Source organism: Seriola dumerili, unplaced genomic scaffold (assembly GCF_002260705.1).
Source record: "Seriola dumerili isolate Sdu_G_001 unplaced genomic scaffold, Sdu_1.0 BDQW01000068.1, whole genome shotgun sequence".
In the NCBI taxonomy this organism is placed as follows: domain Eukaryota; kingdom Metazoa; phylum Chordata; class Actinopteri; order Carangiformes; family Carangidae; genus Seriola; species Seriola dumerili.
The window spans coordinates 14397560-14423510 of NW_019174323.1; the positions used below are offsets into that span (position 1 = coordinate 14397560).

At 40.6% G+C, this 25951-nt stretch overlaps 3 protein-coding genes across 6 annotated transcripts; 1 reads left to right on the forward strand and 2 right to left on the reverse strand.

Annotated features, from left to right (window-relative positions):
• Positions 1-271: 271 nt before the first annotated feature.
• On the reverse strand, positions 272-13157 carry LOC111219861 (TOM1-like protein 2). Of its 3 annotated transcripts, none has more exons than XM_022742700.1 (15): positions 13088-13157; positions 12566-12650; positions 11742-11820; positions 11237-11386; positions 9964-10098; positions 9680-9826; positions 8964-9080; positions 8658-8791; positions 8422-8473; positions 6414-6582; positions 5469-5598; positions 5086-5161; positions 4174-4233; positions 3212-3248; positions 272-3113 (listed from the first exon to the last, which is right to left on the reverse strand). In XM_022742700.1, the coding sequence occupies exons 1-15, from the start codon at positions 13137-13139 to the stop codon at positions 2965-2967; spliced, it is 1572 nt and encodes a 523-aa protein (XP_022598421.1). In that variant the 5' UTR covers positions 13140-13157; the 3' UTR covers positions 272-2964. The 3 variants fall into 3 exon arrangements, with proteins under 3 accessions (XP_022598421.1, XP_022598423.1, XP_022598422.1); XM_022742702.1 differs by lacking the exon at positions 13088-13157 and adding an exon at positions 12909-12935; XM_022742701.1 differs by lacking the exon at positions 4174-4233.
• Positions 13158-13440: 283 nt separating this feature from the next.
• On the reverse strand, positions 13441-17407 carry atpaf2 (ATP synthase mitochondrial F1 complex assembly factor 2). Of its 2 annotated transcripts, none has more exons than XM_022743087.1 (8): positions 17023-17407; positions 16887-16931; positions 16525-16673; positions 15770-15867; positions 15297-15377; positions 15049-15161; positions 14817-14932; positions 13441-14391 (listed from the first exon to the last, which is right to left on the reverse strand). In XM_022743087.1, exons 1-8 carry the CDS (start codon positions 17138-17140, stop codon positions 14254-14256), a joined length of 858 nt encoding a protein of 285 aa, XP_022598808.1. In that variant the 5' UTR covers positions 17141-17407; the 3' UTR covers positions 13441-14253. The 2 variants fall into 2 exon arrangements, with proteins under 2 accessions (XP_022598808.1, XP_022598807.1); XM_022743086.1 differs by having other exon boundaries at positions 16887-16934.
• A 185-nt stretch (positions 17408-17592) lies between these two features.
• gid4 (GID complex subunit 4 homolog) lies at positions 17593-21904 on the forward strand. The gene is made up of 6 exons (XM_022742950.1): positions 17593-17976; positions 18422-18481; positions 19175-19282; positions 19378-19479; positions 19575-19705; positions 21483-21904. The coding sequence occupies exons 1-6, from the start codon at positions 17785-17787 to the stop codon at positions 21544-21546; spliced, it is 657 nt and encodes a 218-aa protein (XP_022598671.1). The 5' UTR covers positions 17593-17784; the 3' UTR covers positions 21547-21904.
• Positions 21905-25951: the final 4047 nt, after the last annotated feature.

A 25951-nucleotide genomic window follows, 5' to 3' on the forward strand; every position in this document is an offset into this window, starting at 1 on the left:
GGGATGAGGCGATTCCAGACGGCCAATGGGGAAGCCCCTGGTGTGGGGCCCACGGCCTTCCAGAGAGAGGCGGGGTGGTGGAGTGGTGGGGGTAAGGTAAATGAAAAGGGTTACTACAGGTCAGCCTCGGTTATTACCATCTGAAGAGGGTTCCAGGCAAAGGATGGTATGCCAAGGAGAGGACTGGAGTGGTGAACCAAATCACGACTTCATATTGTATGAAACATTTGATTCTTATCAGAATAAAACAATAAAGACAGAAAAACACAAGTCTGGATCACACACTGCTAATGTTTTATTAGAGTTCATGCATAAGTCAAACAACACAAAGAGAAATGAGAGATGAGGCAACTCAGGAAAGTAGCAGTCACACAGCACAGCCTCCCTTATCAGCATCTCTTTTCATATCGTCCAGTGACAAACAGAGAAACATATTGTTCCTCTGCAGAACAGGTCTGAGATGACTCTCTGGTTATCAGCACGCTGAGATTCAGTTATACACCACTGACAGAGCTCACACTGAAACAAACCAGGGCAGTATCAAACAGGACAACATGTGTTCTTAAAACACACATTTGGAGGCGTCTTTTGTTCAACTGAGATAAAACGTTTCTGCGTTGCAGAACAGCTGACTCACACAAACACACAATCACACACGCGCGCGTACACACATTTTTTACTAAATCAAGAAAACAGAAGTAGAAAGGGAGTTTCCCTTTCAAAAAAGTGCAATGATGATGCTTTATTGAAAGTGTCCGAAGTAAGTGTGTCTGTTAAGTCATCTGCTAGTTAGTCCATAAAAGTACGAGTGAGTGAATGGATTAAAAATATGTTTCCTTCATAAGATAAATGGGACAACTGGTGTGATTCTCTTACAGCTACAAATCAGTGATGACCTGTCCTTATAAACCACATCCATATGTTCACTGTATGGACACAGTCGACCGACAATAACACCCAAGAAACCAATAAACATGACAAAGATACATTAGCCAGCAGCAGTGTAAAAAAAAAAGGAAAATCTGAACTCCATAAACAAAAGCCAAAAAACACTAAAACACACATCATTATGACAAGTTCTCATACTCTCCCTAAACATTTCAGTTCATTTCCCTTTTCTACAATAAAATGATTTAAAATACTGATTTGAAGAAAAAAAAAAATTGTGCTGAATAAATTATTTCTACACCTGTTTCTCATTACATTATTAGTGTTAGCTGATTTACAGTACGAGTTGAAAGGTAACGCGGCTGTCAAAGTGCACGCTTGTTTGAAGCTTGTTGTGACTGTGTTACATGTTGCATTTATTATTGTCAGAACAGTGAAATGTCTCATTTGTAGAGGTGTGTCTGCGGCAAGCTCATTTCTGAAAACAAATGTCATGTTGAAAGGTCAGGCCATTTTAAGATGTCAGTGTCAAGAAATAAAGGAGAATAATAATGTGCAAACAGCGTTTGTAGTGTGATACTGAACTCTCATTACATTTCCCTGGATATGAAACTGGGTCCCAGGTTAAAGACGGGACTGGACTATGTTTGAACAACCCAGTTATCTGGAATTTTCCTTCCACATCCAGAAGACAGCACAAATTTGGTCCTCTAAACTCAGTTTTAGATACAGATACAGCATCATCTATTCAAACAGGAGTTAAAACCTACAATCAATGAGTTAAAACCCACCAATGACAGCATGTGTCTCCCTCAGCTACCAGTACCTCTGACTGGGATTCTGTTTAAAATAACATTCCCACTCCCTGTCAAAGCGTTCAACGACACACTTTCAGCACACACGATTACATAAACAAGAATAATTAGACCGTATCGTTCAGCAGATGGAAGTAAAACCAGCTACAGCAGCTTTATGCTAATAAAATCTCAGCAAAATAATCTCAGTAAATCAGTTGTGACCAACATATCATCAAACAACTGCAGTTAAATTTAAAGACAAATCTACAACATGAGACGACAGATTCAAAAGAAGGTAAAAGAACACATTTGTCGGTATGCTGCGCAATTATGCCGATCACAAAAACTAAATTCCCTTCTGTTATCGTTCTGATTTAGAGCTTGCAAATGATCAGATGTTTACTATTCCCTTTTCTTGTGGAAAACTTGACCCCAGTGAGGTACATCCCTATTGTCAGAGCAGCTGCAAACATTAAACCATTTTCAAAAATCTACATTAAATCCACATCTCTTTCATACATACTGTAGCTTAAATATACACACAACGCATAAACTTGACATTTGTCATTTACAGATTTACAATTCAACTCAGGCTGACTTGAAAAGGGACTGAGACAAACACCAAAACGATATCCGTGTAGGTACGCTCAGCGTTTCTGCCTTTAAATTCTGCAATAACAACCATAATGTTTCTGATGGGGGTTCTTTAATAGTAAAAACTTAAATAATCAAGTTTGGTGGTCTTAATGCATGCTTGGAGGGCTTGGATAGGAAATGTATTTCCTATTTATGACAAGGACTCTTTTATATATATATATATATATAGATATAGATATATATCTATATATATAAAAAAAATCTACATCTTATCATCAGGATTAGCTGCAACATGAAGCTCTGCAGTCCACAGCAGGAGGAGGGAGATTCTTCACACATGAGAAGAACAAGGAGGAGGAATAAGCAGGCTGCCTCATTGCCTCTGACACTGGTCCTCAGGTGGGTGAGATCCATCGTCTGGTGGCGTATCAAAATAGGCTATTTATTTGGTTTTCTTTTTCTACTGGGAAATTAACGGAGAGCAAGAACAATTCCCTTTTTTCTTTCTTTTTTTTTTTTTTTTTACAAGGATGGCATGTACAAATCTCTGTAGTGTAACTGAACTGTGTTGTAGTGAGAACGGAGGTGGATGTGTTTTAGTGTCGGGTCAGTCCGTCTTCGGGTGATGCTTCTCGGCTGGTCGGGTCTCAGGCTGAGGGGTCGGGGGTCAAAGGTGAAAGGTCTACATGGCAAACAAAGTGTCCTCCGGCCTGTCTGGCTTCTTGCGGCTGGGGGTTTCCTGCGCTGCACCCGGGTCGCCACCGGGGGGCGACGGTAGGCTGGGGGCCATCTCTGCCGCTTTGGCTCTCTCCTCCAGGAACTTGTCGAACTCTAGAAGAATTGGTACCAAAAAAAAAAAAAGTGAAATGTTGTGAAATGCAGCTGGAAACAACAGAAAACTGAGAAAAAGGAGATTTACGTCATCCTACCTTCACTTGTCACACCCTCCTCACCTTCATCTCCTTTCTGTCGGGGGAAAAAAACAGACAATGTCACACCTGGTAGTTGATTTTGTCAAACTTATGTCACTGCAAAACCACCACCACAAATCAAGACAAACTCTGCTCCTGTGCACGAGACCAAAACCACTAACTTAGACAAAACCACACACACAACAGCAGAGTACCTGTTTTATCATTTAACACTCACCAGTCAGTTTTTATTACTATACAAAGAGCCACTTACCTGTTAGTACCACTTTCCATTGATGCCCATTCATATGACATATTAAGAACACCAAAACAAATCCACCAGTTGCCTCCCAACCAAAACAGCTGGATATTCCCACTCAATAATGCAACACAATCTTACAAATGTGTGTAAAATGAGCATGAAGTCTTGTAATGCTTTATCACTTATTCTGGACCACAACACAAAACTATGCATCCTCTCTTCCCTTGCATCACATTAAAAAAGTGGCTGGTGGAAAAAATCTTAGACAAGTCAGAGCTTTCGGTTAAGATTCAGTTCAGGTTGGGCAACTTCAATAATTTGATATAAGTTAGGAAACTTTCATAAATGTGAAGCTACAACTAAAAATCTCTCACATGAGAAGGAACTTTATCCTTGGTTGTCAAAGCTGAGAGCAGACGGAGACACATATTCACAGACCTGACCACCTGATCGTGGACATTTGCATTCATTTACATTCAAGGCCTTATGCTCATTTCACAACATTCTTTCGTAATAAGGTGAGTTCGCCCCCACAACACACTGTTAGTATCTTCAAAGTAAACTAGGATGTTAAAATGTGGTCAAAGAGTGAGGAAATGTGATATAAGAGAAATGTGTTACTTTCTGGCTCCAAAAAAACTGAGATAAGGGGCTACAACAGAGTGAAAAAGCAAAGAGGGAGAAGTGCAGGCAGAAATAAAAATCATGATGGGCTCACCACATCAGTACACAGCCACTCCTCTATGTCATCCATGACAGAGGACTGGCCACCGACACCCTACGGGGCAGCATCAAGACCACCACAGGTGGCCGGAAAACAGAGCAAAAAAAAAAAAAATCCCGCCCCAAACACAAAAGAATATATGACTTAAATGAACTTCAGTGTCAAATGCAACATAAGAGAGTATTTCGTGAGGGAAAAAAAATAATAATAATGAAGAAATGGAATGGAAATCAATGTTTGTGAACGGTGTGGCACATCACATGAGCAGCCTGTGAGGGAACATCCACATTCACACAAACACAACGCCGGCACATCCTCAGCATGCAGGTTAAAGCCGGTAATGCTGGCGACGAGGAAATACAGGAAGCAAAATCACGTCTGACACCACAGCAGGAAATGAACTCTCATCCAGTGACCACAAGCTGAATCCGTTTCATTACAAAGAAAACTAGATTTGAATAATAGAAAACAACCCACTAGTGGGTGATACAGCAGCTACAGAGCATGTTTCCAAGTTTTTAAGATCTGAAGTGTTTCCTTTCCTACTTGACCGTTTAGTATAGAGATGAAAAAAGTTTTGTGAGAAGCGAACAAACAACTGACAAGACAAAATCTACGTCAGTCTTGTTAGTAATGCAACAAAAACAACAGATTAGAAGGAGTAGTTCTACTTAAGATGCTTAAGCAAAGTTAAAAATACAAGAAACTGGCAAAAAATAAATAAAAATCTTCAGTTTGAGAACTAGATTAGTTGCATCCAGCAGCACCAGTTCAAACATGAGATACAGCCTGTCGTACAGCACACACACACACACACACACACACACACACACAGACATACGTGGTCAAGAAAACACTGAGTGAAAGTCACAGCCCACACTGGACAGATAAGCCTGTGTCACTCACCACTCCTGCAGTTGGCTGTAGGACATCCAGAGTGGGAGGAAGGCCACCAGGAGCCTGGCTGTCTTCTGCTGCAGTGCTGAGACAGGACACAGACAAGGGCTTTTATAATAAGTGTTGGGAAATTGTTTTTGCCTTTTGATTCCTAATTAAAAATGTGATTAGAGCTGAAACAATTAGTCGACTCATTGATCAGCAGAAAGTGAATCTGGAACTGAATTTTTTATTGTCTACACGACTTTTTTAAGCAAAAAACAACAAAACAGCTCAAACAAAACAATATAGGTGCATCGATTTATGACAATAACTATTAATCCCAGCCCTCAGAATAACCGTTAAATTTAATTTCAGCAACAATCAACATTAAATCTCTAATGTGTCCTTACGTCTTGTGTGGCTCAGGCACAGCTCCGGTCCTGGTTTGAGCGAACACGTCAAAGTCGTCCTGAGCAGCAGGAGGAGGCTTACAGCTGGACAGAGAGCTCAGGGTGCTGCTCACACTGTCTGCACCCATGTCTGGAGGGAAAAGAATAATACACTTGATTGTCAAGTAACCCTAGAGTGTAAAAACAGAATCCCACAGAGTAAACTACAAAGCCAATTGAATTGTACAAAAATTTCCTACAGTGTCACAAATCCACTAAGAAGCAATGCTGATGCTTATCAGAGGTCAAATGCAGAAACAGTTTGGGGCTAAATTTTGTCAATCTGCAGTGGTTCAGGTGCAGGAGTTGAACAAATAGTTCAAATTGTTTGGGAAATATGCGTACTCGTTTTCTTGCTGAGAGGCAGATCATATCTGTGCAGAAAGACTGGAGGCAGGGGGAAGCAGCGAGCCAGGCTCTGTCCAAAGTTCAAAAACACACCTATCACGTTGTATCTTGTTTATTTAGTCCGTACACAAACCCAAACGTAATGACAAGTTGTGGTTTCATGGAGCTCCCCCCACTTCCAGTCTTATGCTAAGCTAAGCTAGCTGTAAAGTTAACTCACAGACAGAAAGTGGAATCAACCATCTCATCAACTATTGGCAAGAAATCCAAACAGAAATGTGGAACTGTTCCTTTAATCCAGTGATGTAAACATAAGTGACATAAGTTTGGCAACAAAGCGACCTTCTGAATTGTTTTGTGTTCAGCTGTGTTCAGTGTTTCATTCATTATTCATTCATTATTACATGACTAACTAGCCAGTGGGCTAATTTCACAAAACCGCTCATGTTGGTTACAAATGTTCTGAAACACATCCAGCTTTTACCAGCTGTTGGAGAACACCACTGTTGTAGTCTCAAAGTGAGCACTCGTCTAATGTCTGAGGTAGGAGATGCATACCAAGACCAGCCAGGCGAGAGGCCAAGGTGGCAGGGGAGGAGGGCCTTCCTGCAGGGGCTGTGATGGTGGGGGGCAGGCTAGTTGGGGCTGCGTTCGGCATGTTGCTGACCACCGCCGGGGAGCCTGGGCCGAGGTCGATCAGGTTGTCCTCTGTAGCCTCACTCAGGACCTGGTGAAGGAGGAGTGATGAGACACACTTTATAGCTCTTGTTTCATGTAGGAGCAGAGACAAGGATTTACGGTCTGTGGCTCATAAGGTGTAAAACAAATCCTTTTGTGGGAGGCTAAGGAAAGGCAGGGTTATACAGTACGTAGTCCCTTGACTGTGTTTGAAAAGAAAAGAAAAGAAAGAAAAAAAACAAAAACAAAAAACAACATTTTTGGTCTAAAATAAAAAATGAAGGCACAGTGCATAATAAGAACAAGTAAAAAGGTGGAAAACTTGTTGGTTAGCTTCAGGAGAGCATGAAAATGTCTGTGACTGAGGGTGGCAGGAAATTAAACATCCTCCTGAAAAACTGTTTCTTAAGGGGTTCCAAAAATACTGTTTTACAGTAAAGATATATTTTGTTTTCCATGGTATTTGCTCAGAGGAAATGGACAAGTTTGCCATTCATTTTTGATTTTTAGTCAGTTATGACAGATGTTTCCTAACTGCTGGTTATCCATAAAAACAAAACAATCCCCTTAAGAAGGTGGAAATAGAGCAGGGAAGGAGGAGGGGAGACTGAATCTTTGGGCTCTGGAGGAGCTGCTCTATCAAGATCATTTTGCAAATCTCAAACTCTGACTGTCTGAGATAATGCAAACACAACATGACAGTGGCTGTAGCTGTGCCACTGTCAGTCTACCTCCAGGTTCATCGTATCATTGGCTGTTGGGGGCTGCATAGTCAAAACATGCCATATGGGGTGAAAGATAGTGGTGGAGGCTGGGCCCATATTATTTAGCCATGTTTCAACAGTCGCTGTGGGGGTGACACTGGTCATTTAGGGACAATATTTTCATACTTGCCTGTCTCAGCTAGCCACAGAAACAGTAGAACAGAAAAGAACAGAAAGGAAGAGACAGTGAATACCATTTACATGCCTGTGCAGGGACACAATGTAATGGTATGAACCTATGGAAGATATAACATGCCTGATTAACTGGAAACCCAATGGAGCAGCAAAAATGTTCCAAGAGCACCTTCATGCTTTTCAAGATATTTTCTGGTGTCTAATAGACACAACAAGAAACTGACAAAAGCTATGAAGCAAAGAAAGGCTCTGCTGTTAGCAGCTGTAGGCATGTGACATTCATGGAATCAACTAAATCATAGCTGTTGATAAACATTGTTCTCCAACTCGATTTAGACATACACAGTATTATTTTGTTGACAGGTCCATTTGAAACCTTGCGAGATTGGAATGGATGTCAATAAAACTGACAAATGGAAACCATTCTGGAAACAATGAGAGGCACCTGTTAGATGTGATGCCAAACTCAGTTTCCCATAATGCTATCAGGTCTAAAGCACCCTTCTTAGAGGACTGGTGATTGTATTCCATTCTGGCATGGGATAACACAAGTGCATTTCTAAATTGCAATGACTTCCCTTTGCATTGTGTTGTCACAGTCAATGTTTCCCCCTGCTGGACAGCACTTAAAAGCAACAGGCCTGCTCTGGTTGTATTATATAAAAGACAAATTCATGTCCAAATGGAAAACAAACAAACAAAAAAAAATACAACTTTTGCTTTGCATTATAGAATCAATGTAAATGCATATGTCTGTTGGGTTTCTGTTTGATCAGGCATGTACATCTGGTAAATCATTGACAGGTAACTGACAGATAACCACACTTGAAAGACATTGTAAAAGCATGTAACATGGACACACAACAGACACTGAAAAGTGTGGACATCAAAGAATGAGAAAAGATGAGCAGAAAATAAACACCATGACATGAAGGAACTAGTGATGTTAACACTGGGCGTTTCACCAGCTGAAGTAACTGCTGACTCACCCCATTGTTGACGCTCTGAGCTGAAGACCTCCCAGACCTAAACCTCTCATACCTGAGGCAAAGACAGGACGGCATGAAAGAAATTAACAAGAGCCCTTCAGTTTACCTCACCAAATCTGTGCAAACACTGCAATACTGTCGGGGTATAAATGAGTTTGTGTGTGTGTACTTTTTTCCCCTCCTAAAAATTAGTGTGAGCCCTGCATTTGTCTGTGGACTTGTCAGAGCTTTCTAACCTTTCGTAGCGTAGGAAAATGTTGTTGAGGTCGTCGTTGACATGCAGTAGCTCCTCAGTCACAGCTTCATTGGAAACACAGGAGATGAGCTCCATTATTCTCTGTTGCATGGCTCTGCAAGTCCTGTTCAGCTCCTAAGAACGTACAAACATATGTAAACACATTTAAGCATGATGATCTCAGGTTAGGGGTTTTCTAAATGGTTTGCACAGGTCTGTTCAAACAAAAAATACCAGTCTTTTATATTTGTTCATTTACACACTTCAGAGTGTTGACACAGACAAACACACATAAGTGGCTCCTTGCCTGTAGTAACTCATAGTCTGAAGCGTCCTCCTGTCCTGGGACCATCTCAGTCAACATCTCTGACATCACCTTAGTGTTTCCTCGAACAATGTCCAACTCGCTGCGCAGCCGGCAAATCTGGATGACACAGAGATAAATTCATCTACAGTTACAGTCTACTACACGCAAGCTGGTGTTAGAAAAAGAATCTGATTTGCAGACAACAGGGTTGTTTAAACGGTGATTCCAAACCAGGGCTACTTGGAAAACTCAATTAAACTCATTTTAACTCAACTAAAACTGAATCATTTTGATTTGACTGAAAATATATATCTGCATTTTTGTGTTAAAGAGGAAAATAAACAGCCAAATACATTAGATACACATTACATACATGTAAAACCACACGTTGCAACTGAGTGTGTGAAAATAAGTTAGCAAAGACAGCCAAAAGTAATAGATAAATGGTTGAAACGTCCAGCCTCTGACAGTCCGAATGATTACACTACAAATACAAAGTAGACTAAACACCCACATTCTGATGATATAATAAACAATAGTGTTAAATAACCTTCAGCTTAGCTCCCTACTGAAACATGACAGCTCTGGTGGTACGTCAGACAGAAAGGATTGGATCAAGACATCTTCTTTTGTAAGGGAACTGCAGGTTGTTACAGGTTGGATACACATCTGAAGCAACTGTTTAGTTTCAGTCATGTATGGGAACAACACTGTACCTGCTCAGGTGTAGGATTGATGGATCCAGAGGCATGAATGTTGGGGACCTGGGGGTCAGTGTAGGCTGGGGGGACAGCATGTGGTGTGGGCTGAGTAGCGGTGCTGTACTTGTGTAGGGTGGAGTCGCCCTCTGGAGCAGTTGCAGACTAGAAGCAACAAACAATGAGATAATATACTTAACAGAATGGGACAGATTAATTAGAAAGATAATCTTATTCTGATTAGTTTTTGCGTAGAATCTTTTGCACACATGAGCTGAGCTGCTTAATGCGATGCCTTGTACCCGCTGAGGTGTGTGTATAGGCGACAGGGTCTCCAGCTCTGACATGGGGAACTCGATGCCTTTCCTCTTTAGCTCCTCATAGATTTGGACCACTCCTGTGAGGTCTGGACTGCTCCTGAATGCATCAGCCCACGCCTGGAGAAGGCAAAGTAAGAAAAAGGGAGTTAAAAAGGAGAGAATGAAAGAAAAAACAACGGGTAAAGGGAGGGCGGACAGCAAACAAAGCAAGGGATGTCAGTATAATAAACGAGGCCTGTTCTCTGATCATTTCTGTTTGTCTGTCTTGAATACATTCAGTCGACAAACCACAAAGCTCTTGGCTTTTCTCTCTCAGCAGTGGGCAGGCTAAAGCTAGACCGGGCCATTACAAGAGCTCAAACACATGACACACTTTTAAAAAACAAGTGCACAAGGTCTTTGAGTGAGTTCTTGTTCTACTTAGTCACTTCAAACTGCAAGTCGGTTTAATCTAAATTCAAATTTTCACAACAGTTCCCTTCTCTCCGTTGTGTGTGTCAGTGTGTCTGCAAACATCATAAAGGCTATGTACAGTAAAACCAGTACAGTAAATATGCAAACCCAATGCTCTAACCAAGGCTACACAGTTTGGCTGGAATATATCAACTTAGTCTAGACTATTCACTGTGCACACACGCTCACTTTTATCAACTTCGATGAGCTGCAAAACACCATGCATCTTGCTAAATGAAATGTCAACAATACTCTGGCTGTGTGTGTATGAAGGAAGTGCTGCTCAAAAAACGTTTCCCACACAATTTTCCCAGGTGACTCTCTTGTCATGAACTTGTTTGTCTAGTGATAAGACAAACAAGGAACAATTAGAGTCTCTCTTCTCCCTCACAGGTATTGTATGCTGCCCTCCTGGATCCATGCTGTAGCTCTAGTCACATGGTTCCCCTGGTGGAAATAAGAGCAGCCCACATGAGCCTTGCAGGGTTACCCGAGCTGTGACAGGTAACTGGAGCTGCTCCTGGCTGAAGCCCTGGAGACACTGTACTTTACCTGAGGCTCTGCCTGGGGATGATAGGCCACCTCCTGGACTGCTGCACAGCCACACCTACTGTAATAAACACCTGCACTAAAAAACTCATGTCACTGCTCGCTAACTGACTCAATCTGAAATATTTTTTTCCTCACACATGTCTCACATCTGTCATGGAAATGACATACTAAGATTCAGGGCATGTGCTGACTGTGCACACAGAAGCCGACAAACCTGGACTAGGTGCATACAATTTTACTGATATCTTACCTGAATCAGGGCAAGTACTTTATCTTGAACAATTGTAGGTGGGTTGTTTTTAGGAGAGATGATTTTAACAAGGACGCCATCAACAAAATCCCTGCTAGTGACTAAAGCATGAAAACGATGGCCACAGTTCTTCACACACGTCTCTAGGACCTGATGGATGCAGAGAAGAAACTGCTTTCAGAATATGCTACTGCCTTACAAACTGTACATACTGTTGTGGGCACATTAACAGTTTTTCAAACCAGACACAGTATGTAGATGATATTGCAAATTCTCTGTGGATGCAAATTATGTGATACAATCAAGTGGCTTTAAGTGATTTGCTCTACATAATTACATAACATACATTATGTGAGAGAAAAAACACAGTAAGATTTTATTTAACCTGTGACATATTCGTCTGATGGTGACAATAGGACAACTGAAGTATGTGAGTAACTTTTTTTTTAAATAACTTAACTTGAAATGCAGTGTAGCTGCCCCCCTTTTGCGCACTTTAACTCACCGTTAAAGCCAACATCACTTCTCTATAGTTCCTGTTGCCATTCAGCCTCTTCTTCACTGCTCTAATGGCATCTTTTGGCCTGCACACACACAGACGAGTACACAAACACACAAGTAAAAGCACACATTAAACACACAATGATAGCATAGTGCAGCATGCCCACAGCTTTTTAATGGACCGATAACACACACCAAGAAGAATTACCAAGAAGTTAATGACCAAAGGTTTCTGGGGGCATTCTGAATGGCACTGACACCCTGACTACCAGGCTGAGCCACATGTCAATGATTTCTTGACTTTTCACAATCTCTGGACTGACACTGTGACTGTTCTGCTGTGAGATAGAAATAACTAACATTTGAATTCTTTGACTACTTCAAACAGTTTGCATCAACATCACAGTAGTGGGTATATGACACCCCTTGCATTCCCCAGAGACAAGAAAGAAGCAGAGTCAGACCTATTTTTATAGACTGCTACAGTACATTGAGCGAGGCTAGGCAAGACCCACCTAAGGCAGTTTACAACCCATTAATCAAACAAGAGCTGAACTTCACACAACCGCTTAAACATACAGTACAAGGTTAATGGAGCAGTGAGATAAGCAAAGAGGCCTTGCAGACATCCACCTAACACAACCAGAGCTAGGCTTCTTCAGGTAAAGAAAAGATAGGACTGACTCCAGTGGCATATCATGCTGCAGCAATGCATTATGTAAACAGCACAGGAACACGGAATACTTGATTTAGTTGAATTGAGCAAGTAAATATGAGAGTTAATCAATAACATATGTGGATATTCATTGATTTTCTCTGGGTGCTCACCCATCCTCTGTTTCATTGATGATGTCACATATTTCCATGTTGAGGGTCCAGTCTTCACTTTGCAGGGAGCCGTCAGTGGCTCTCTCTGCAACACACATACAGGTATTGAAAAGGCTGAGAACATGACATTTAAAGACGTTTCAGTAAAGCACAGCTGCCCAAGTATATGACGATGACTGGCGGCTAGCTAACTGTTAGCTGACTTAGTTATTAGCCAACCTTTAAGATATAAGTGACTGAATTCGTTAATGTTTTTTAGCGCTGAGACAAGAAATGACAGTGGTAGAAAAAAGGACCTTTAGTTTGATAACGGTAACGCTAGCACAATGACAGCAGATGTTACCGTAACTACTAGTTAGCAAGGCGGCTAACGGTGGCTCTCCAGCTGTAGAGAACTTATTCAGGGACGTTAGCATGCTAAAGGTAGGAAGACCGTAAATGACTATGGCATAAAACAAACATTTCCGGGACAAATATATCAAGCTGCATGCACTGTCGTTTCCTCAATATCCAGTTACATACCAATGCAGTGCCCCACTGGGGTACTGTAAGGATTTCCCAAAAGGAACTCCATCTTGCTCGACAACAAACAAGTCAGTCCATGGGATGATGATGATACATGAGGAAACGTCCAGTAAGTCCCGCCCACAGAGCAACGTAATTGGCCAAGAAATCCTGACCTTTAGCGTGATTGGACAGTTAGAACATCCATCATGAGAGTTGGGCGATTGTAAATAAAAGGTACAAAGGTTGCATCTATAAAACTGAAATTGTTATTTTATGACCGCAGCAGTCGGTCTTCTGTGAGATGATTCAGACAAATAACATTAGCATTTAATCATTAATTGAGACAGACGCCTGTAAAAATGTTTTGCCTTATTTGGGTTTTAATTCACGATAAGCTCTGCTGACGTATTTTGCTCACAAGTGGTGGAAAGGGAAAGGGCACCGACAAATATGAGTCACATAATGCCATTCTTTTCATTTCTGTGATTCATTTCAACTGTAAAAGCAACAAAACCTTCAGCTCTGTACATGAAAATTACAACTGCATGAGAGTGCAACCCACTTTTCCACTAAAATACAACTTTTTGTAGAAACAGCACTGTATAGTTGATACACATGAACAAGCTTTCTCTGTGCAGTATTTAATCTCTCACCTCATTACCACACTGAAAATGCCAAAATACACAAAACATGAACGATGACAATCTTAACTACAGATGGCAATTTGATGTTTTACCTACTGCAAGTGAATATTTTTTCACATGCAGTGTGCTTTCATCTACACAGCGCAGTTAGCGTGGACAGTTTGTTGGTAGAATAGCACATGCACCTTCCAGTAATCAAATGTAGCACACAGAAAAAGCAGCCAGGGAATTAACATTCCACCACCAAACAGACAACAGTAGTAGTCACCAGCATCCAAAATGTCGCGGATGACTGAGAACCGACTGGAAACTCTGTGAGGGGTGTCACTCTTGGCAGCTTCCACATATTAACACTGCAAAAAAAGACTAGAGTGAGATGTTTCTGTAACAGATGACAGACAGAGCTGCTGTCACTGCTAAATAGAACAAACAGGATGTGTTGTGTTTTTCTGCATTGATGTACATCATTGATAAACAGAGGTGCTTGGGGTTTCTCTCTCGGTTACTGAGAGTTCTATGTTTGAGCTCATCTTTCTCTCAGTCCTGCAGAAGTTTGCGCTTGACAGTTGAACTCTCAGATGAGAGGTGAACAAAAAGAGCTCCAGCAGCGGTCCGTGCCCTCAGCTCATACATGTCGTAGTCATGGGCCCACTCTACGTTTCCCCAGCGCCGAATCTTTGTGGGAGAAAGAAATAGAGGAAAGCCAATGATAGCAAGCAGAAAGGTTAGCAGGTCTGTCTTATTATTTATCAACTGCAACACCAATGATTGTACATGAAGCAGTACAAGATTACAAAATCATTACCATGTGCAAAGACAGTAGATGGATAAATAAACAAAACCAGGGAACAGAAGAGCAAAGTCAGCCTTTACACTACAATACACATTGTGTGCTGCCAGGTTAGCTATTATGGGAAACACTCTGAAAACAGAAGAGGGTGCTGTTTCTCTAGAGCACATTAGGTAAAGTTTTTTTCTGAGTATGACAGATGTAGGGCGCAGTGATAAGCAAAGGTTCTCTTTGTAAGGAGAAGAAATAGAAAACAATATTCACTAAAAATGTTGTTGGAAAAATTGTGGGTGAAAACACTCTCTTCTACCTGGTATTCCTCCTCCAGTCTGGAGAGCAGCACAGCCTGCTCCACACTCAGATGTCTGTCAATCATCCCCATGGACAGAACAACAGACTTCAGCTGTGTGATCACATACTCGAGCCCTGCACAGGAGAAACCATATACTTTATATATATAATCTTGCCATTATAATGATGATATTCAGCACAACAGATACAGTTAAAAGTGCTCATCTTAGATCAGTTTAGAAATATTTCACCTGTCAGAGACCAAAAGTTGAAAGACTTCAGGTGTTGCCGGAACGTATCTTTGGTTGCCTCTGGAATCTCAGGACCCAAAATACTGGACGAGGAGCCAATAGTGACATTGTATCTGCAATTGAGTTGTGGGAGATAAAGACAATTAGGAACAAGCTTAGTACAGTAGCTTAATAAGCCGTCCTGTATTAGGGGGCTTTAATGTCTGTCTATGTGCTTTGACTGTGACAAAAACTAATACTGCTGTTACCTGTTTTCAATCCAGTGCAGCACAGGGTCCCACTCATTCTTCTGTAGCTCAACCAAAGCATAGGGCTCATCTACTCTGTAACTACACACAAGATAAACACCATTAACATTTAAAGCCACAACTGCAAGTAACTCCCTGTTAACAGTGTCTTTATCCATTATCAATATGTATATGTATCAAACAAGCATGGACTTTTAATTGAAAGAGTGTCACTTCATTGAGAGGATGGACATTTAATATCTATGTTGTCATTGTGTTGTGTAAATGTATTGATGTGTAAACAATGATATATTAATGATGATTATATTAACCTTTAATCTCTATTAAGAAAAATTAGCTCTGGTTATAACAGATATATAGACCAGCAACTAAATCATTGTTGTTATTGATTAATAGCAACAATAAAGCCATGTTTTAAAAAAAAGTTAATATAAATATATGAATTAAAGTAAAAAATCAAATGAGTAGTATACCAAACAGTGTCAGTCTCCAGGAACTTTAGAGCAGCATTGATCATTTGGTCCTCATTACGCTCCGTGGGATTGTCCAGAGCTGTGTTGCACAGTGTAGTCTGCAGGGAGAGTTTACAATTTACCTTCAATAGTGGCATGAAAAACTAAAAACATGGCAATAGCTGGATGGTGAAAAATTATTACTTGCATTATTTTTTTCTGAGGATCAGTTCACATTTGGTTCTGTAAAGTAAAACTTCTCAATGGAGGATCTGGGTTGCAGCAGCATACAATAAATCAAGGCTTCTCATATTTTTTGGAAAACATGAACTAGCATTCTCACCCCAAATCCTCACAACCTTCCCACAAGAAGATGTGTCAAGTTGTCATGTCAAATGATGCATCATATACTATTATAAATATATTTTCTAGAGCATGGACGTAACTCAAAAATTTGTACTTCATATTCAAACAGAAACATTATATTTTTTAAACCTTACATATGTAACTGAAAACACATGACATATCAAAAAAGCAGTCTACATATCAATCAACCCTGAATGTGGTCTAACTAAGGATGACAAGATTTCCCATGTAAACAGTAATCAGAGGTGGTAAAAGTCTGAGGCATCTCATCTTGATCAGTGTAGTTCTTAGATGCCTGTTTAAGGACTGTGACATTAGCAGAAGTGGTCTTCATTTTTAAACGCTGAAGGAAACCCTGGATAAGAAACTATTCTTTAAACCCTATTCAATACCCAGTTCAATGGCCGTACCAGGTGCATTGAGTAGAACTTGAGTGTGTCTCTTTGAGCGTCCCACTCGGTTGCCACAGCGATGGCCAGGGCTTCATTTGGCACTGTGAACAGCTTCCCTCCGGGGGTTTTCAGTTTCCTTCTGTCTAGGTTGATCTCATATACACCACCTACAACACAAGTATGGAGAAGGAACAACTAATTAAGCAATTATGCCTGTATGAAAAACACAGCACGTCTGCATGTTTTAATTCCTCAGAGGAGAGCATTGTTTTTCCTTTGTTGTGACAATGGAAATTGTGACATGTGACACACAGGATTTTTACTCTCAAACACACAGAACTTCTACACTTGACCTATTAATGATGATATCTGGCACTTACCGTCACCCTGGGATATGCTGACATCTTGATAAAATTTCTTTCTTTCTGCTAACATCAGAAAACATCGCGTCAGTCAACAGATTTACAAACGTACTACTAATGCAGACAGTTTTATCCACATTGTTCATTATCTTACCTGCTGCGGCTGTGGAGTATTTCAAAGTAAATCGGGACTGCTGACCTCTTGGGCACACTTTACTGAGAGAAAGGGCATTTCCAAGCTGACTCTGAAGTCTAACAAGGCTCTTTAACATAGTGGCAGATAGGTGGAGATGTGTGTTAAGAAAAGCTAACTGAGAGGAGAGCTGACACGCTAGACTTTAGTTAATTAGATTCAACATTTTTATACGAGTGGCTGTTGTTTCGTATTATAAGCATTGGTTCTTGTTTATACCGCCTTGGCTAACTGTATAAAGTCACTATGTCCCTATTTGCTAGCATACATTCCTTCCTAAGCTTTCATAAAACAGCTCCTGCGTTCAAATGCACGCGTCTGACCTTCTGTGCTTGACAGATAGCATCATAGTTACTGTTAGTAGTGGGGAAATGTAGTTTTTTAAGATGTTCTACCGCATTCTAACACAACAGGAAAAAACTACACTCAAAAACTCCCACAAACCCTTCCGTAAATCGAACCAATGGGCGTTGAAGATCTTTGCCAGGTGGATTCAGTTGGCCAATGAGAGGGGCGGATGCTAATGCCTACGTCGCCGCGTCGAAGTCCACTTACTTTTCTGGGAGCTTGGTGCCTGGTAAACTAAACTACAGAGGAATAAGTGGGGATTTGGATGTTGGTGGGCCTCACCAGTCCTCCTCCGCCTCTTCGTAGACGCCGACAAAGTCCATCGCCTAGACGGCCAGTGACCGCGGTTGGTGCCCAGCCAGCGAAGCGGGAGCCATGCCTGTCCCCGCTGGATACCTCAGCGACTCCCCCGCTGCGGCCTTCGCATCCTCGTCCTCGCTTATCCCGCCGCCACCGATAAACACCCAGCAGCCCGGTGTTGTCACCTCGCTGCTGTACAGCGGCTCCAAGTTCAGGGGCCACCAGAAGAGCAAAGGGAACTCTTACGACGTGGAGGTGGTTTTGCAGGTGGGGCTGTGAAGCGGATATTTCATTAATCGGGCGAGCTGTCAGGGGTATTTGGTGATCTGTCAAACGGACGGTGTGGTGATTGACAGCTGGAAAATCAATGGGCCCTGGCCTGTCGTTAACTAACTCCTTTAGCTAGCTGTGGATGTAGCAGTGCCTGCGACTATTAACAACCTATTTCAACTACAATGAGACATCTCATTTAGTGTTGTTGTCGGAAAATACGACTCTAGGGGTTTCATCTTGCTTTGGCTTCACCACGTAGCAAGACAAACGTGTATGTTTACGGTTGTTTGTGTGAGAGATATTGATAGGAATTTAATATTAGCTTAATTAAAGCATATCACAGCATTCCCACTTACTGTCATTTGAATGTAGAGGTAACTACTACACCTGAATCAGGTATGAAGTAACATTCTCTGTTGTTTACTGTTTTCTTCTTAAGCATGTCACCATGGAGGATTCCTACCTGTGTGGCTACCTGAAGATAAAAGGACTGACAGAGGTGAGAGAAGTAATTCTCTTTATTAAACCACAAACATAAATAATTTAAGCTGTGTTTGGCCACTGCTCATTGTGTCCTTTTTGAAGAGACGGGTACAGTCTAGGTCCAGTCATCCCCAATCAGTATTCTGTTGTTTACATTGTAGAGGATGTTAAACTCTACAACATTAAAGCTGCTTCACATGCTGGCAAACATGCAGTGGGTGTATACTGATACATTTAGCATGTATTTGATAGCTGGGGTGTTAGTGGGGGAGATCACCAGCTGGTTTAAGTCTATTACATTTGACTGCATTTTGAATAAATGGCAGTGAGCTTAAACTCTAATATAACTGGTATGTTCAAGTAGTAGTCTTTCTACTAAAATATATAATAATTTACAATATCCTATATGTTCCACAGCATGAGTTGTTTATGAATAATAAACCACGAATATAAGCGTATATATTCCAACTTTTAAAACGTAGTTACTTTCTACTGTCTACTTTGTTTGAGAATGAAAATGGTCTTCTACTTTACCATTAGCATTGGATGTAGCATTCTTTCATTTACAAAGAGATGAACAGACAAAACACTGTTTAGCAGGTTGGCTGCACCAGAGCTAACAAAACAAAACAACACAAAACACAACAAAACAAAACAAAACAAAACAAAAACATTCCTGTTTGTTTCTCTGTGGCGTTCACTCTCATAGGAATACCCAACTCTGACCACGTTCTTCGCTGGAGAGATCATCAGCAGGAAGCGGCCATTTCTCACCCGGAAATGGGATGCAGATGAAGATGTGGATCGTAAGCATTGGGTAAGGCGGAAAACTTGATTCATCATCTAAACATGGGCTCCACACACACTGTAACTGGTGTATTGTAACATAATGAATTTTCATTTTGTGTGAAGGGCAAGTTCCAGGCCTTCTACCAGTATGCAAAGACTTTCAACTCTGATGATTTTGACTATGAGGATCTGAAGAACTCTGACTTTATTTTCATGAGGTGGAAGGTAAGGTGCTGCCTAAATTGAGCTTGATCATATGTTGTAGTAAGTCGCCTCTGAACTGCAGCTGCTGCTGTTTCTCACCCTGTCCATCCCCTCAGGAGCAGTTTCTAGTCCCTGACCACACAATCAAAGACATCAGCGGAGCTTCCTTTGCTGGATTCTACTACATCTGCTTCCAGAAATCCACAGCAACGATCGAGGGCTACTACTACCACAGGAGCTCTGAATGGTAATGCAGCCCAACACTAGTTACTGTGAGGTGAATTTCAGTCATTTTAGGAAAGGAAAAGGAAAGGTTGCTGGACTGAATCCCAGAGCAGATGGGAAAATCTGGATGGGAGAAGTCATTAACAGACACAATTTCCAGCTTTCTGCAGCTTTTGTCAGGGTGCCCTGGGAGCTGCTCCAGTGATTCGTAGATGAATGTGGCTTTTCCGAACGACTGTGTGTGTGACTTTATGTTGACGAAGCAGAACAATCACACCCACAGTTTGTTGCATTTGATTTATGTGGTCGTACTGCCTGGTGATAAACAAACAGGGGCCTGCTTGTACTCCATCTTTAGTGTTTTCATTTTTATTTGACATTCTTCGGCATTTCTTTCAACTCCCTCTGCACATAATGGTTAAGCTATTGTTACCAAAACTCTCTGATTTCATTCCATTCATTTTCTTTTAATTCCCTGCTCTGGCCAAATACTTTGAAGCAGTTTTTTTTCTTGCTCCAACCACAGAATACCTTTTATTTTATGCCATTTTCCAAAAGTGGAAAATGATCAACAGCCCGTGCTTACGTCATACTTACCATGATGGTGGCATTTAGCGTCATTATGAGAACTGAAAACAGTTTTAATGACAATGCTGTTATGGACTCATGAGTAGTTTGTTTGTAGGTTCAACTCTGTGCTGCATTTACCACCTCTGGTGCGAACCCTGAAAACAACACATGAAGAAAAGGCTGAATACGCACATCAGCCCAGACCTCAGTTCGTCTTGTTCCTTGTGCTTTTCCAAGCATAATTAACTGTTGGCTTTCAGATGTCAACATCAATCATTTATACTAGTAAAACCCTTTTATTTTGGGTTGGGATTTGTCAAACTGCTTTGTTTGAAGAGTCAAATGATTCAAACTTTTAAAACTAATGAATGCCTTTGATTATTTTTACCTGGCCTCATGAATCAACTATCAAGTAAATGCTTCAGAGAATGGTCAAAGTGCTTTTCAAAACCACATATCTCCAGTTTTGGTGATTTAGATTTTTTTATAAGATTAACTGAATGCTTAAGTATTTCTTTATAGGTTGAAATAAGTTTTCTACAGTACTTCTTTAAATTTTAATCGTGAAGATTTCAGTCTTGGTTGATTCCATGATATCTGAGATAGCACTTCCTATTGCTTCATCACTATAAAAGCCCTGTGTTTTGTTAGTTTAATGCTTTAAAGTGAAGAAGCGGTAGTAGGATGTCCAGAAGTAACTTAATACAGCTCTGGTATAGTGTGAAGAGAGTGAACACTAAACAGTGAGGCTGATATTGATTAGATAAAATCATGCTGGGTTAAGTGAATGCCTCTTGTGCGTGAAGGTGATGAAACTTTAAACCTACATTATAAAAAGGTAATAACTGAATGTAAACACACTGAATGGCTATTACTGTAACTGTAGACCATAAATAGAATCAACAAAAGCAGTTTGATTCCAAAGAGAGATCTTAAGATGATATCTTTAAGATAAATAAACCATTGAAAACCCTTTTGATTATCTGAAAAATGAATTTTCACTAAGCTGAAAATAGGACTATATCTCATGATATTATGATTTTGAGACAGCAATGTTATGCAGCCTGAAAGCCTCGAAGGATAAGCAAGTATGCCTATACTTCACGTACATGCTTCTTCAGATTTAATATTACATAAGATGGGGGATTTGGGATTATACACGAGTTCATGACAAGGTTGCCTTACCTAGCCCTATTTTTTGTAACCTATACTGTGTTGTCTCTCTGCAGGTACCAGTCTCTAAACCTCACCCACGTTCCCGAGCACAGCGCAGCCATCTATGAGTTCCGGTGACCCCGGCCGGCATCGTGGATCTTTGTGTTTTTTTTCTGATGGACAGAGACTTGAGGCAAAGCAGAGGTCTGTGGATGCTACTGAAGAGGAAAAGGAGAACAACCGGAGATAAGAGTTTGGGCTTTGGCAAAGTGCAAACTCTTACATGTTCTCATTCAGTGGACGGACAGCTGATTGATCAGAGGACAGGACAGGACAAATGAATGTATGTATGGATGAGACAAGAAGAAAGAGCAGTTCTGCTCCCTGGCTGGAGCTTGTAAAGTGAGAACCAGCAGCAGAGACTGGGTGTGGTTCATACTTGTGTACCCTTTTCTTCATTTGTTTTAACGTCTGGTTTAAAAAGAAAAAAAAAACACACACACACAAAAAAAAAAAAAAAAAAAAAAAAAACACAAAAAAACGCTTGGCACAGTATCTCGAGACACTTTATAAGCTGAGTTGGGAATTCCCCCACTTGTTTTGCAACTAGAGATGTTTCCAGCTTTCATCCAGCCGATGCGGAATGAGCTACATAAACACATTTGTCTACCGTTGGACAAGGATTCCTCTGAGGAGTCTGCTCTTATAAACACAATCTGTAAAGTAAATCACACAGAGAGAAGTTCTAGTTCATGATTTGAGCTCTTCAGGTTTGTGGATTGGAGCTTTAATCAGCCCATAAGCTAGAATAACAGTATTTTTTTTAAAGCTAAGCTGGTTCTTTGTTTGCCTGCCAAGAGGATGGACGCAGAGTGGCACTTTTAACAGCTGCAATGTGAGTGACACTTGAAACAATCTTCCTCCCCGTGTTCATAAAACTGCTTGGGAGATTATTATCACATGTGATTGCTGTGGATCTTGTTCTATTGAGTTACATTTGCACAAAGATGGTCGATATGTTACTATTGCTTGCATCGCAGGATTTTACACTCACATGCCCCCAGTACACGAGCTTCAAGGTTCAAGGTGGCAGGACAAGCTTTCTGACTAGTTTTTTAAGGGTTTGGAGCCAAAACAATCACATAAAAATATTCAAAAGTTTAGTTTTTTTTTTACCCTGCACTCTGCATTAAACAAAGAGCTTTTTACTCCTTATGTGTTGTTTTAAATTAAGATCTCCACTATCCCTACATTTATGTCTCCTCGACTATGCAACACTTTAGACATAGCACTCTCCCAACATAAAACCTTCACTTTTCAGAGACAAAATTTTATTCTATCGTTATATTATATGGAAAAAAGAAAAGAAAAGAATCTATCTTCATTGAAAAAAGTATTTTTGTTAAATTGCCTATGAACACACTTTCCTCCCTGATCATGTTAACTTTCCATGTGATGGTGCCATTTTTTAAAGCTTATCAGAGTTGTATTATAACAGATCAGAAGTGTGTTTGTTTGAGAATAAGAAGCCTGGATTTGACTGATGGTGTGAATGTAAAGAATGGATTGTGGATTTGAAAAAAAAAAAAAACCATATCAAAAACTCCTCACTGTGTCTGAATATTGAATATCTGACTGATGTTTTTTTCTGGAAATGTTTCATATTTTATACCACACTTTACATTAATCATTACGTAATCTGATCATTTCAAGACAGACACAAAGTGTGCATACATTGTGTACAATTTAAACAATTTTACACGTTTGAGGAAAATTATTTTTCCTCAAATAACAAACTTGACGCTTCACTTGTTTCGTGTAGGAGAAAAGGCTTAATGCTGCTCTTGACTTGGTGACTTTCTACCCTGCACTGCCCTCTGGTGTGTCTACACACTTTGTACAGTCTAGTGGTGTTTTCAGTATGAAGAGTCAACAGAAAATGAAAGCTGTTTAAAATAAATTTGATATGCACGAGAAGCATGAACTGATCACAGCACTTAGGGTTGTGCAAACAACATATAAACCTTTACTGTTACAGTGGTTGCAGCGATATGGAGGTCTACGGCCTTGCGAGGCTCTACACACCTGACACAGGTGCTTTGAGCTAAATGCTAACGTCAATATGCTAACATTCTCAAAATGACAGTTACAACAGGCTGATGTTAAGCAAGTAAATCTGTCCCTAGACACAAAATACAGCTGATAATGCTTGATGAAAAGTTATTACAGTTTGTCCTGAGGGGGATGGCAATCAAACAGTTGTTGAGACATTTCACTAAGAATCACAGCTGTCAGCCTGATGGTGGCAGATGTTGAGATACTTTGCAGGATTAATCAAAACTGCACAGACATTTCACTAAAACCCCAAAACTTTCAGCCTCATTTTGACACCAGAGGAAAAGTCAGAGGATCACCAAAGTCATTACGATCTGTCCTCCAGCCACCATGGATATCTGTATAGTTCATGGTCATCTGTGTGATAGTTGTAGAGAGTTGTTTATATGTGTGTTACCAAAGTGCTGGAAAGAAAGAATGAAAGAATTTAAAGCATTGCATGTGTAGAAACCAGTTACACATATGGCATGCTAAGATTTTAAAGGTATACGAGTACAGTAGGTGTGTCCTTTGTATGAACAAAGTGTGTGTGTACATGCATGCCTAAAATAACCCAGGGTGGAATCCGTGTCGTGTCAGTTACACGTAAGTATCTTCATGTAATTTCTGTGCCACTGTGTGAATGTGGAGTTTACAGTGACAAGAGAAGTGAAAGTATCAAACACACCTTTTATGGATGAGTCAGAAATGGGAAGGCATGTTTGTTCTCTCATGGTTCCCAAAAATGCCCCTCGACTAGAGGGCTGCCACCATCAATCTGGCCTGAGGGTGGCAGCCATGTTGTTACCTTAAATGTGTTTATCTTCTGTGCAGTGCAGAGTCCGGGACATCTCAGACCACACTTAGCTTGGTTTTATATTATTTGACTTGGCTTATCTTTTGTCCGTTTGGTCAGAGCTGTGGTGAAAAGCAGGTGTCCCTGGGAATAATAAAAGCTGACTTGGCAGCAGGATACAGATACAATGCAAACACTTTGGTACAGCTTAGTGTCAGCAGCCAGCATTAATACAACAAACAGAAGATATGGCTTTGGCTCAGTACAGTCTTCAAAATAACGGAGAGATTAGAGTTTATTCAGTTTATTCTGCCATTGCACTCATTGGCCAGAGCCAGAGGCATACTGTTTTGGGACTGTCAAATTTGGCAGAAACGTTTACTTGGACTCAAAAGATGAATTGATTAGGTTTGGAGGTCAAAGGTCAAGGGCGTGGTGGCCTTGTGAGCACAATATCTCAGTAACGCCTTGAGGGAATTTCTTCAAAATTTGGCACAAATGTTAACTTGGACTCAAACTGATCCAATTTTGATGGCCAAAGGCCAAAGGTCGAGGTCACAGTGACCTCACAAAACATGATTTTGGGTGAACGCAGTATCGCCAGAGCTCCTCAAGGGAATCCCCTTCAAATTTTGCACAATTTCCGACTTGGACTCAAGGATGAACTGATTACACTTTGCTGGTCAAAGGTCATGGTCACGGTGACATCAGAAAATACTTCAACAATCACACAGAAATTATGACAAAATTTCACACAACTGGTTAATTTTTTATATGATTCTGGATAAAACAGGGATGTAACCTGAAACTAGTCTTGAGTGGCGGAGGCATACAACCGCAAGGCAGTAATTCTAGTTTTAAGTCAGATAAGTGTCAGTGCCAACTAAAAGCTTATAGATGTTACATGATCTGTGATGAATCATCAGGTGCACGACGCCAAAATCTGCTCAGTTACATATCAAAATGAACAATCTGTCAGTGACCATGAAATTAAACTGACAGTTTAATATTCTGTCTATATAAACGCAACGTGTGTGTGTGTGTGTGCGTGTGTGCGCGTGTTGTTGCAATACAATAGATGTCCCTTTGCCTCCTCTAATAATGTCACAAAAAAATGTCCGTGTGTGTGAGACAGCCATCGTCCTGCCAGGAAAAACATCAGCTCAATTTCAAAGTGTTGCTTCTGGCATGCAGAAGGACACGTTCCTCTCCAGAAGAGTAACTAACAATAGACAACGATGCAACTGATGATGAAACTTTTCTAGAAATTTATGACTTTTACTCCAGACAAATATTGTACTTTTGATTCCACTACCTTTCCATGAAGTGCTCGTTACTTTGAAGCAGAGCTTTCAGTCAGTGGAAGGAGTTTTCTTTGTTTTTGGAAAATGTGACCGACCATACCCTGTGTTCATCACAGGAGAATAAACATTTACAGCCAACTCCTACGCTGTCAATCATGTTGTGCTGCTGCATTTTTGAACAGCACTGTGTCCTAATGATGGCTCTGTTAGATAAGGATGAGCCAGAAGCTTCTTCACCAGAGAGAAAAAAAAAAAAAAAAAAAAAAAAACGATTCCTCTCGTTTTAAATTTTTGCTGTGTTTAAAAAAAAAAAATAAAATTCTAAAAATTTTTTTTTTTACAGGCTCTA

What these genes read in the sequence shown, in the direction of transcription:
- LOC111219861 (XM_022742700.1), bottom strand. Translation starts at nt 13,139, where the DNA reads ATGGAGTTCCTTTTGGGAAATCCTTACAGTACCCCAGTGGGGCACTGC. An exon ending in AAGTACTTGCCCTGATTCAG is followed by an intron (nt 10,099 to 11,236) that starts GTAAGATATCAG and finishes TGCCTTCTCCAG; the next exon opens with GCGTGGGCTGATGCATTCAG. An exon ending in CAGACTATGAGTTACTACAG is followed by an intron (nt 8,792 to 8,963) that starts GCAAGGAGCCAC and finishes GTACGTTCTTAG; the next exon opens with GAGCTGAACAGGACTTGCAG.
- atpaf2 (XM_022743086.1), bottom strand. Translation starts at nt 17,140, where the DNA reads ATGTTAAAGAGCCTTGTTAGACTTCAGAGTCAGCTTGGAAATGCCCTT. An exon ending in CTGCACTGGATTGAAAACAG is followed by an intron (nt 15,162 to 15,296) that starts GTAACAGCAGTA and finishes ACTCAATTGCAG; the next exon opens with ATACAATGTCACTATTGGCT. An exon ending in CAACTTTTGGTCTCTGACAG is followed by an intron (nt 14,933 to 15,048) that starts GTGAAATATTTC and finishes TCTCCTGTGCAG; the next exon opens with GGCTCGAGTATGTGATCACA.
- gid4 (XM_022742950.1), top strand. Translation starts at nt 17,785, where the DNA reads ATGCCTGTCCCCGCTGGATACCTCAGCGACTCCCCCGCTGCGGCCTTC. An exon ending in ACGTGGAGGTGGTTTTGCAG is followed by an intron (nt 17,977 to 18,421) that starts GTGGGGCTGTGA and finishes TTTCTTCTTAAG; the next exon opens with CATGTCACCATGGAGGATTC. An exon ending in TTATTTTCATGAGGTGGAAG is followed by an intron (nt 19,480 to 19,574) that starts GTAAGGTGCTGC and finishes CCATCCCCTCAG; the next exon opens with GAGCAGTTTCTAGTCCCTGA.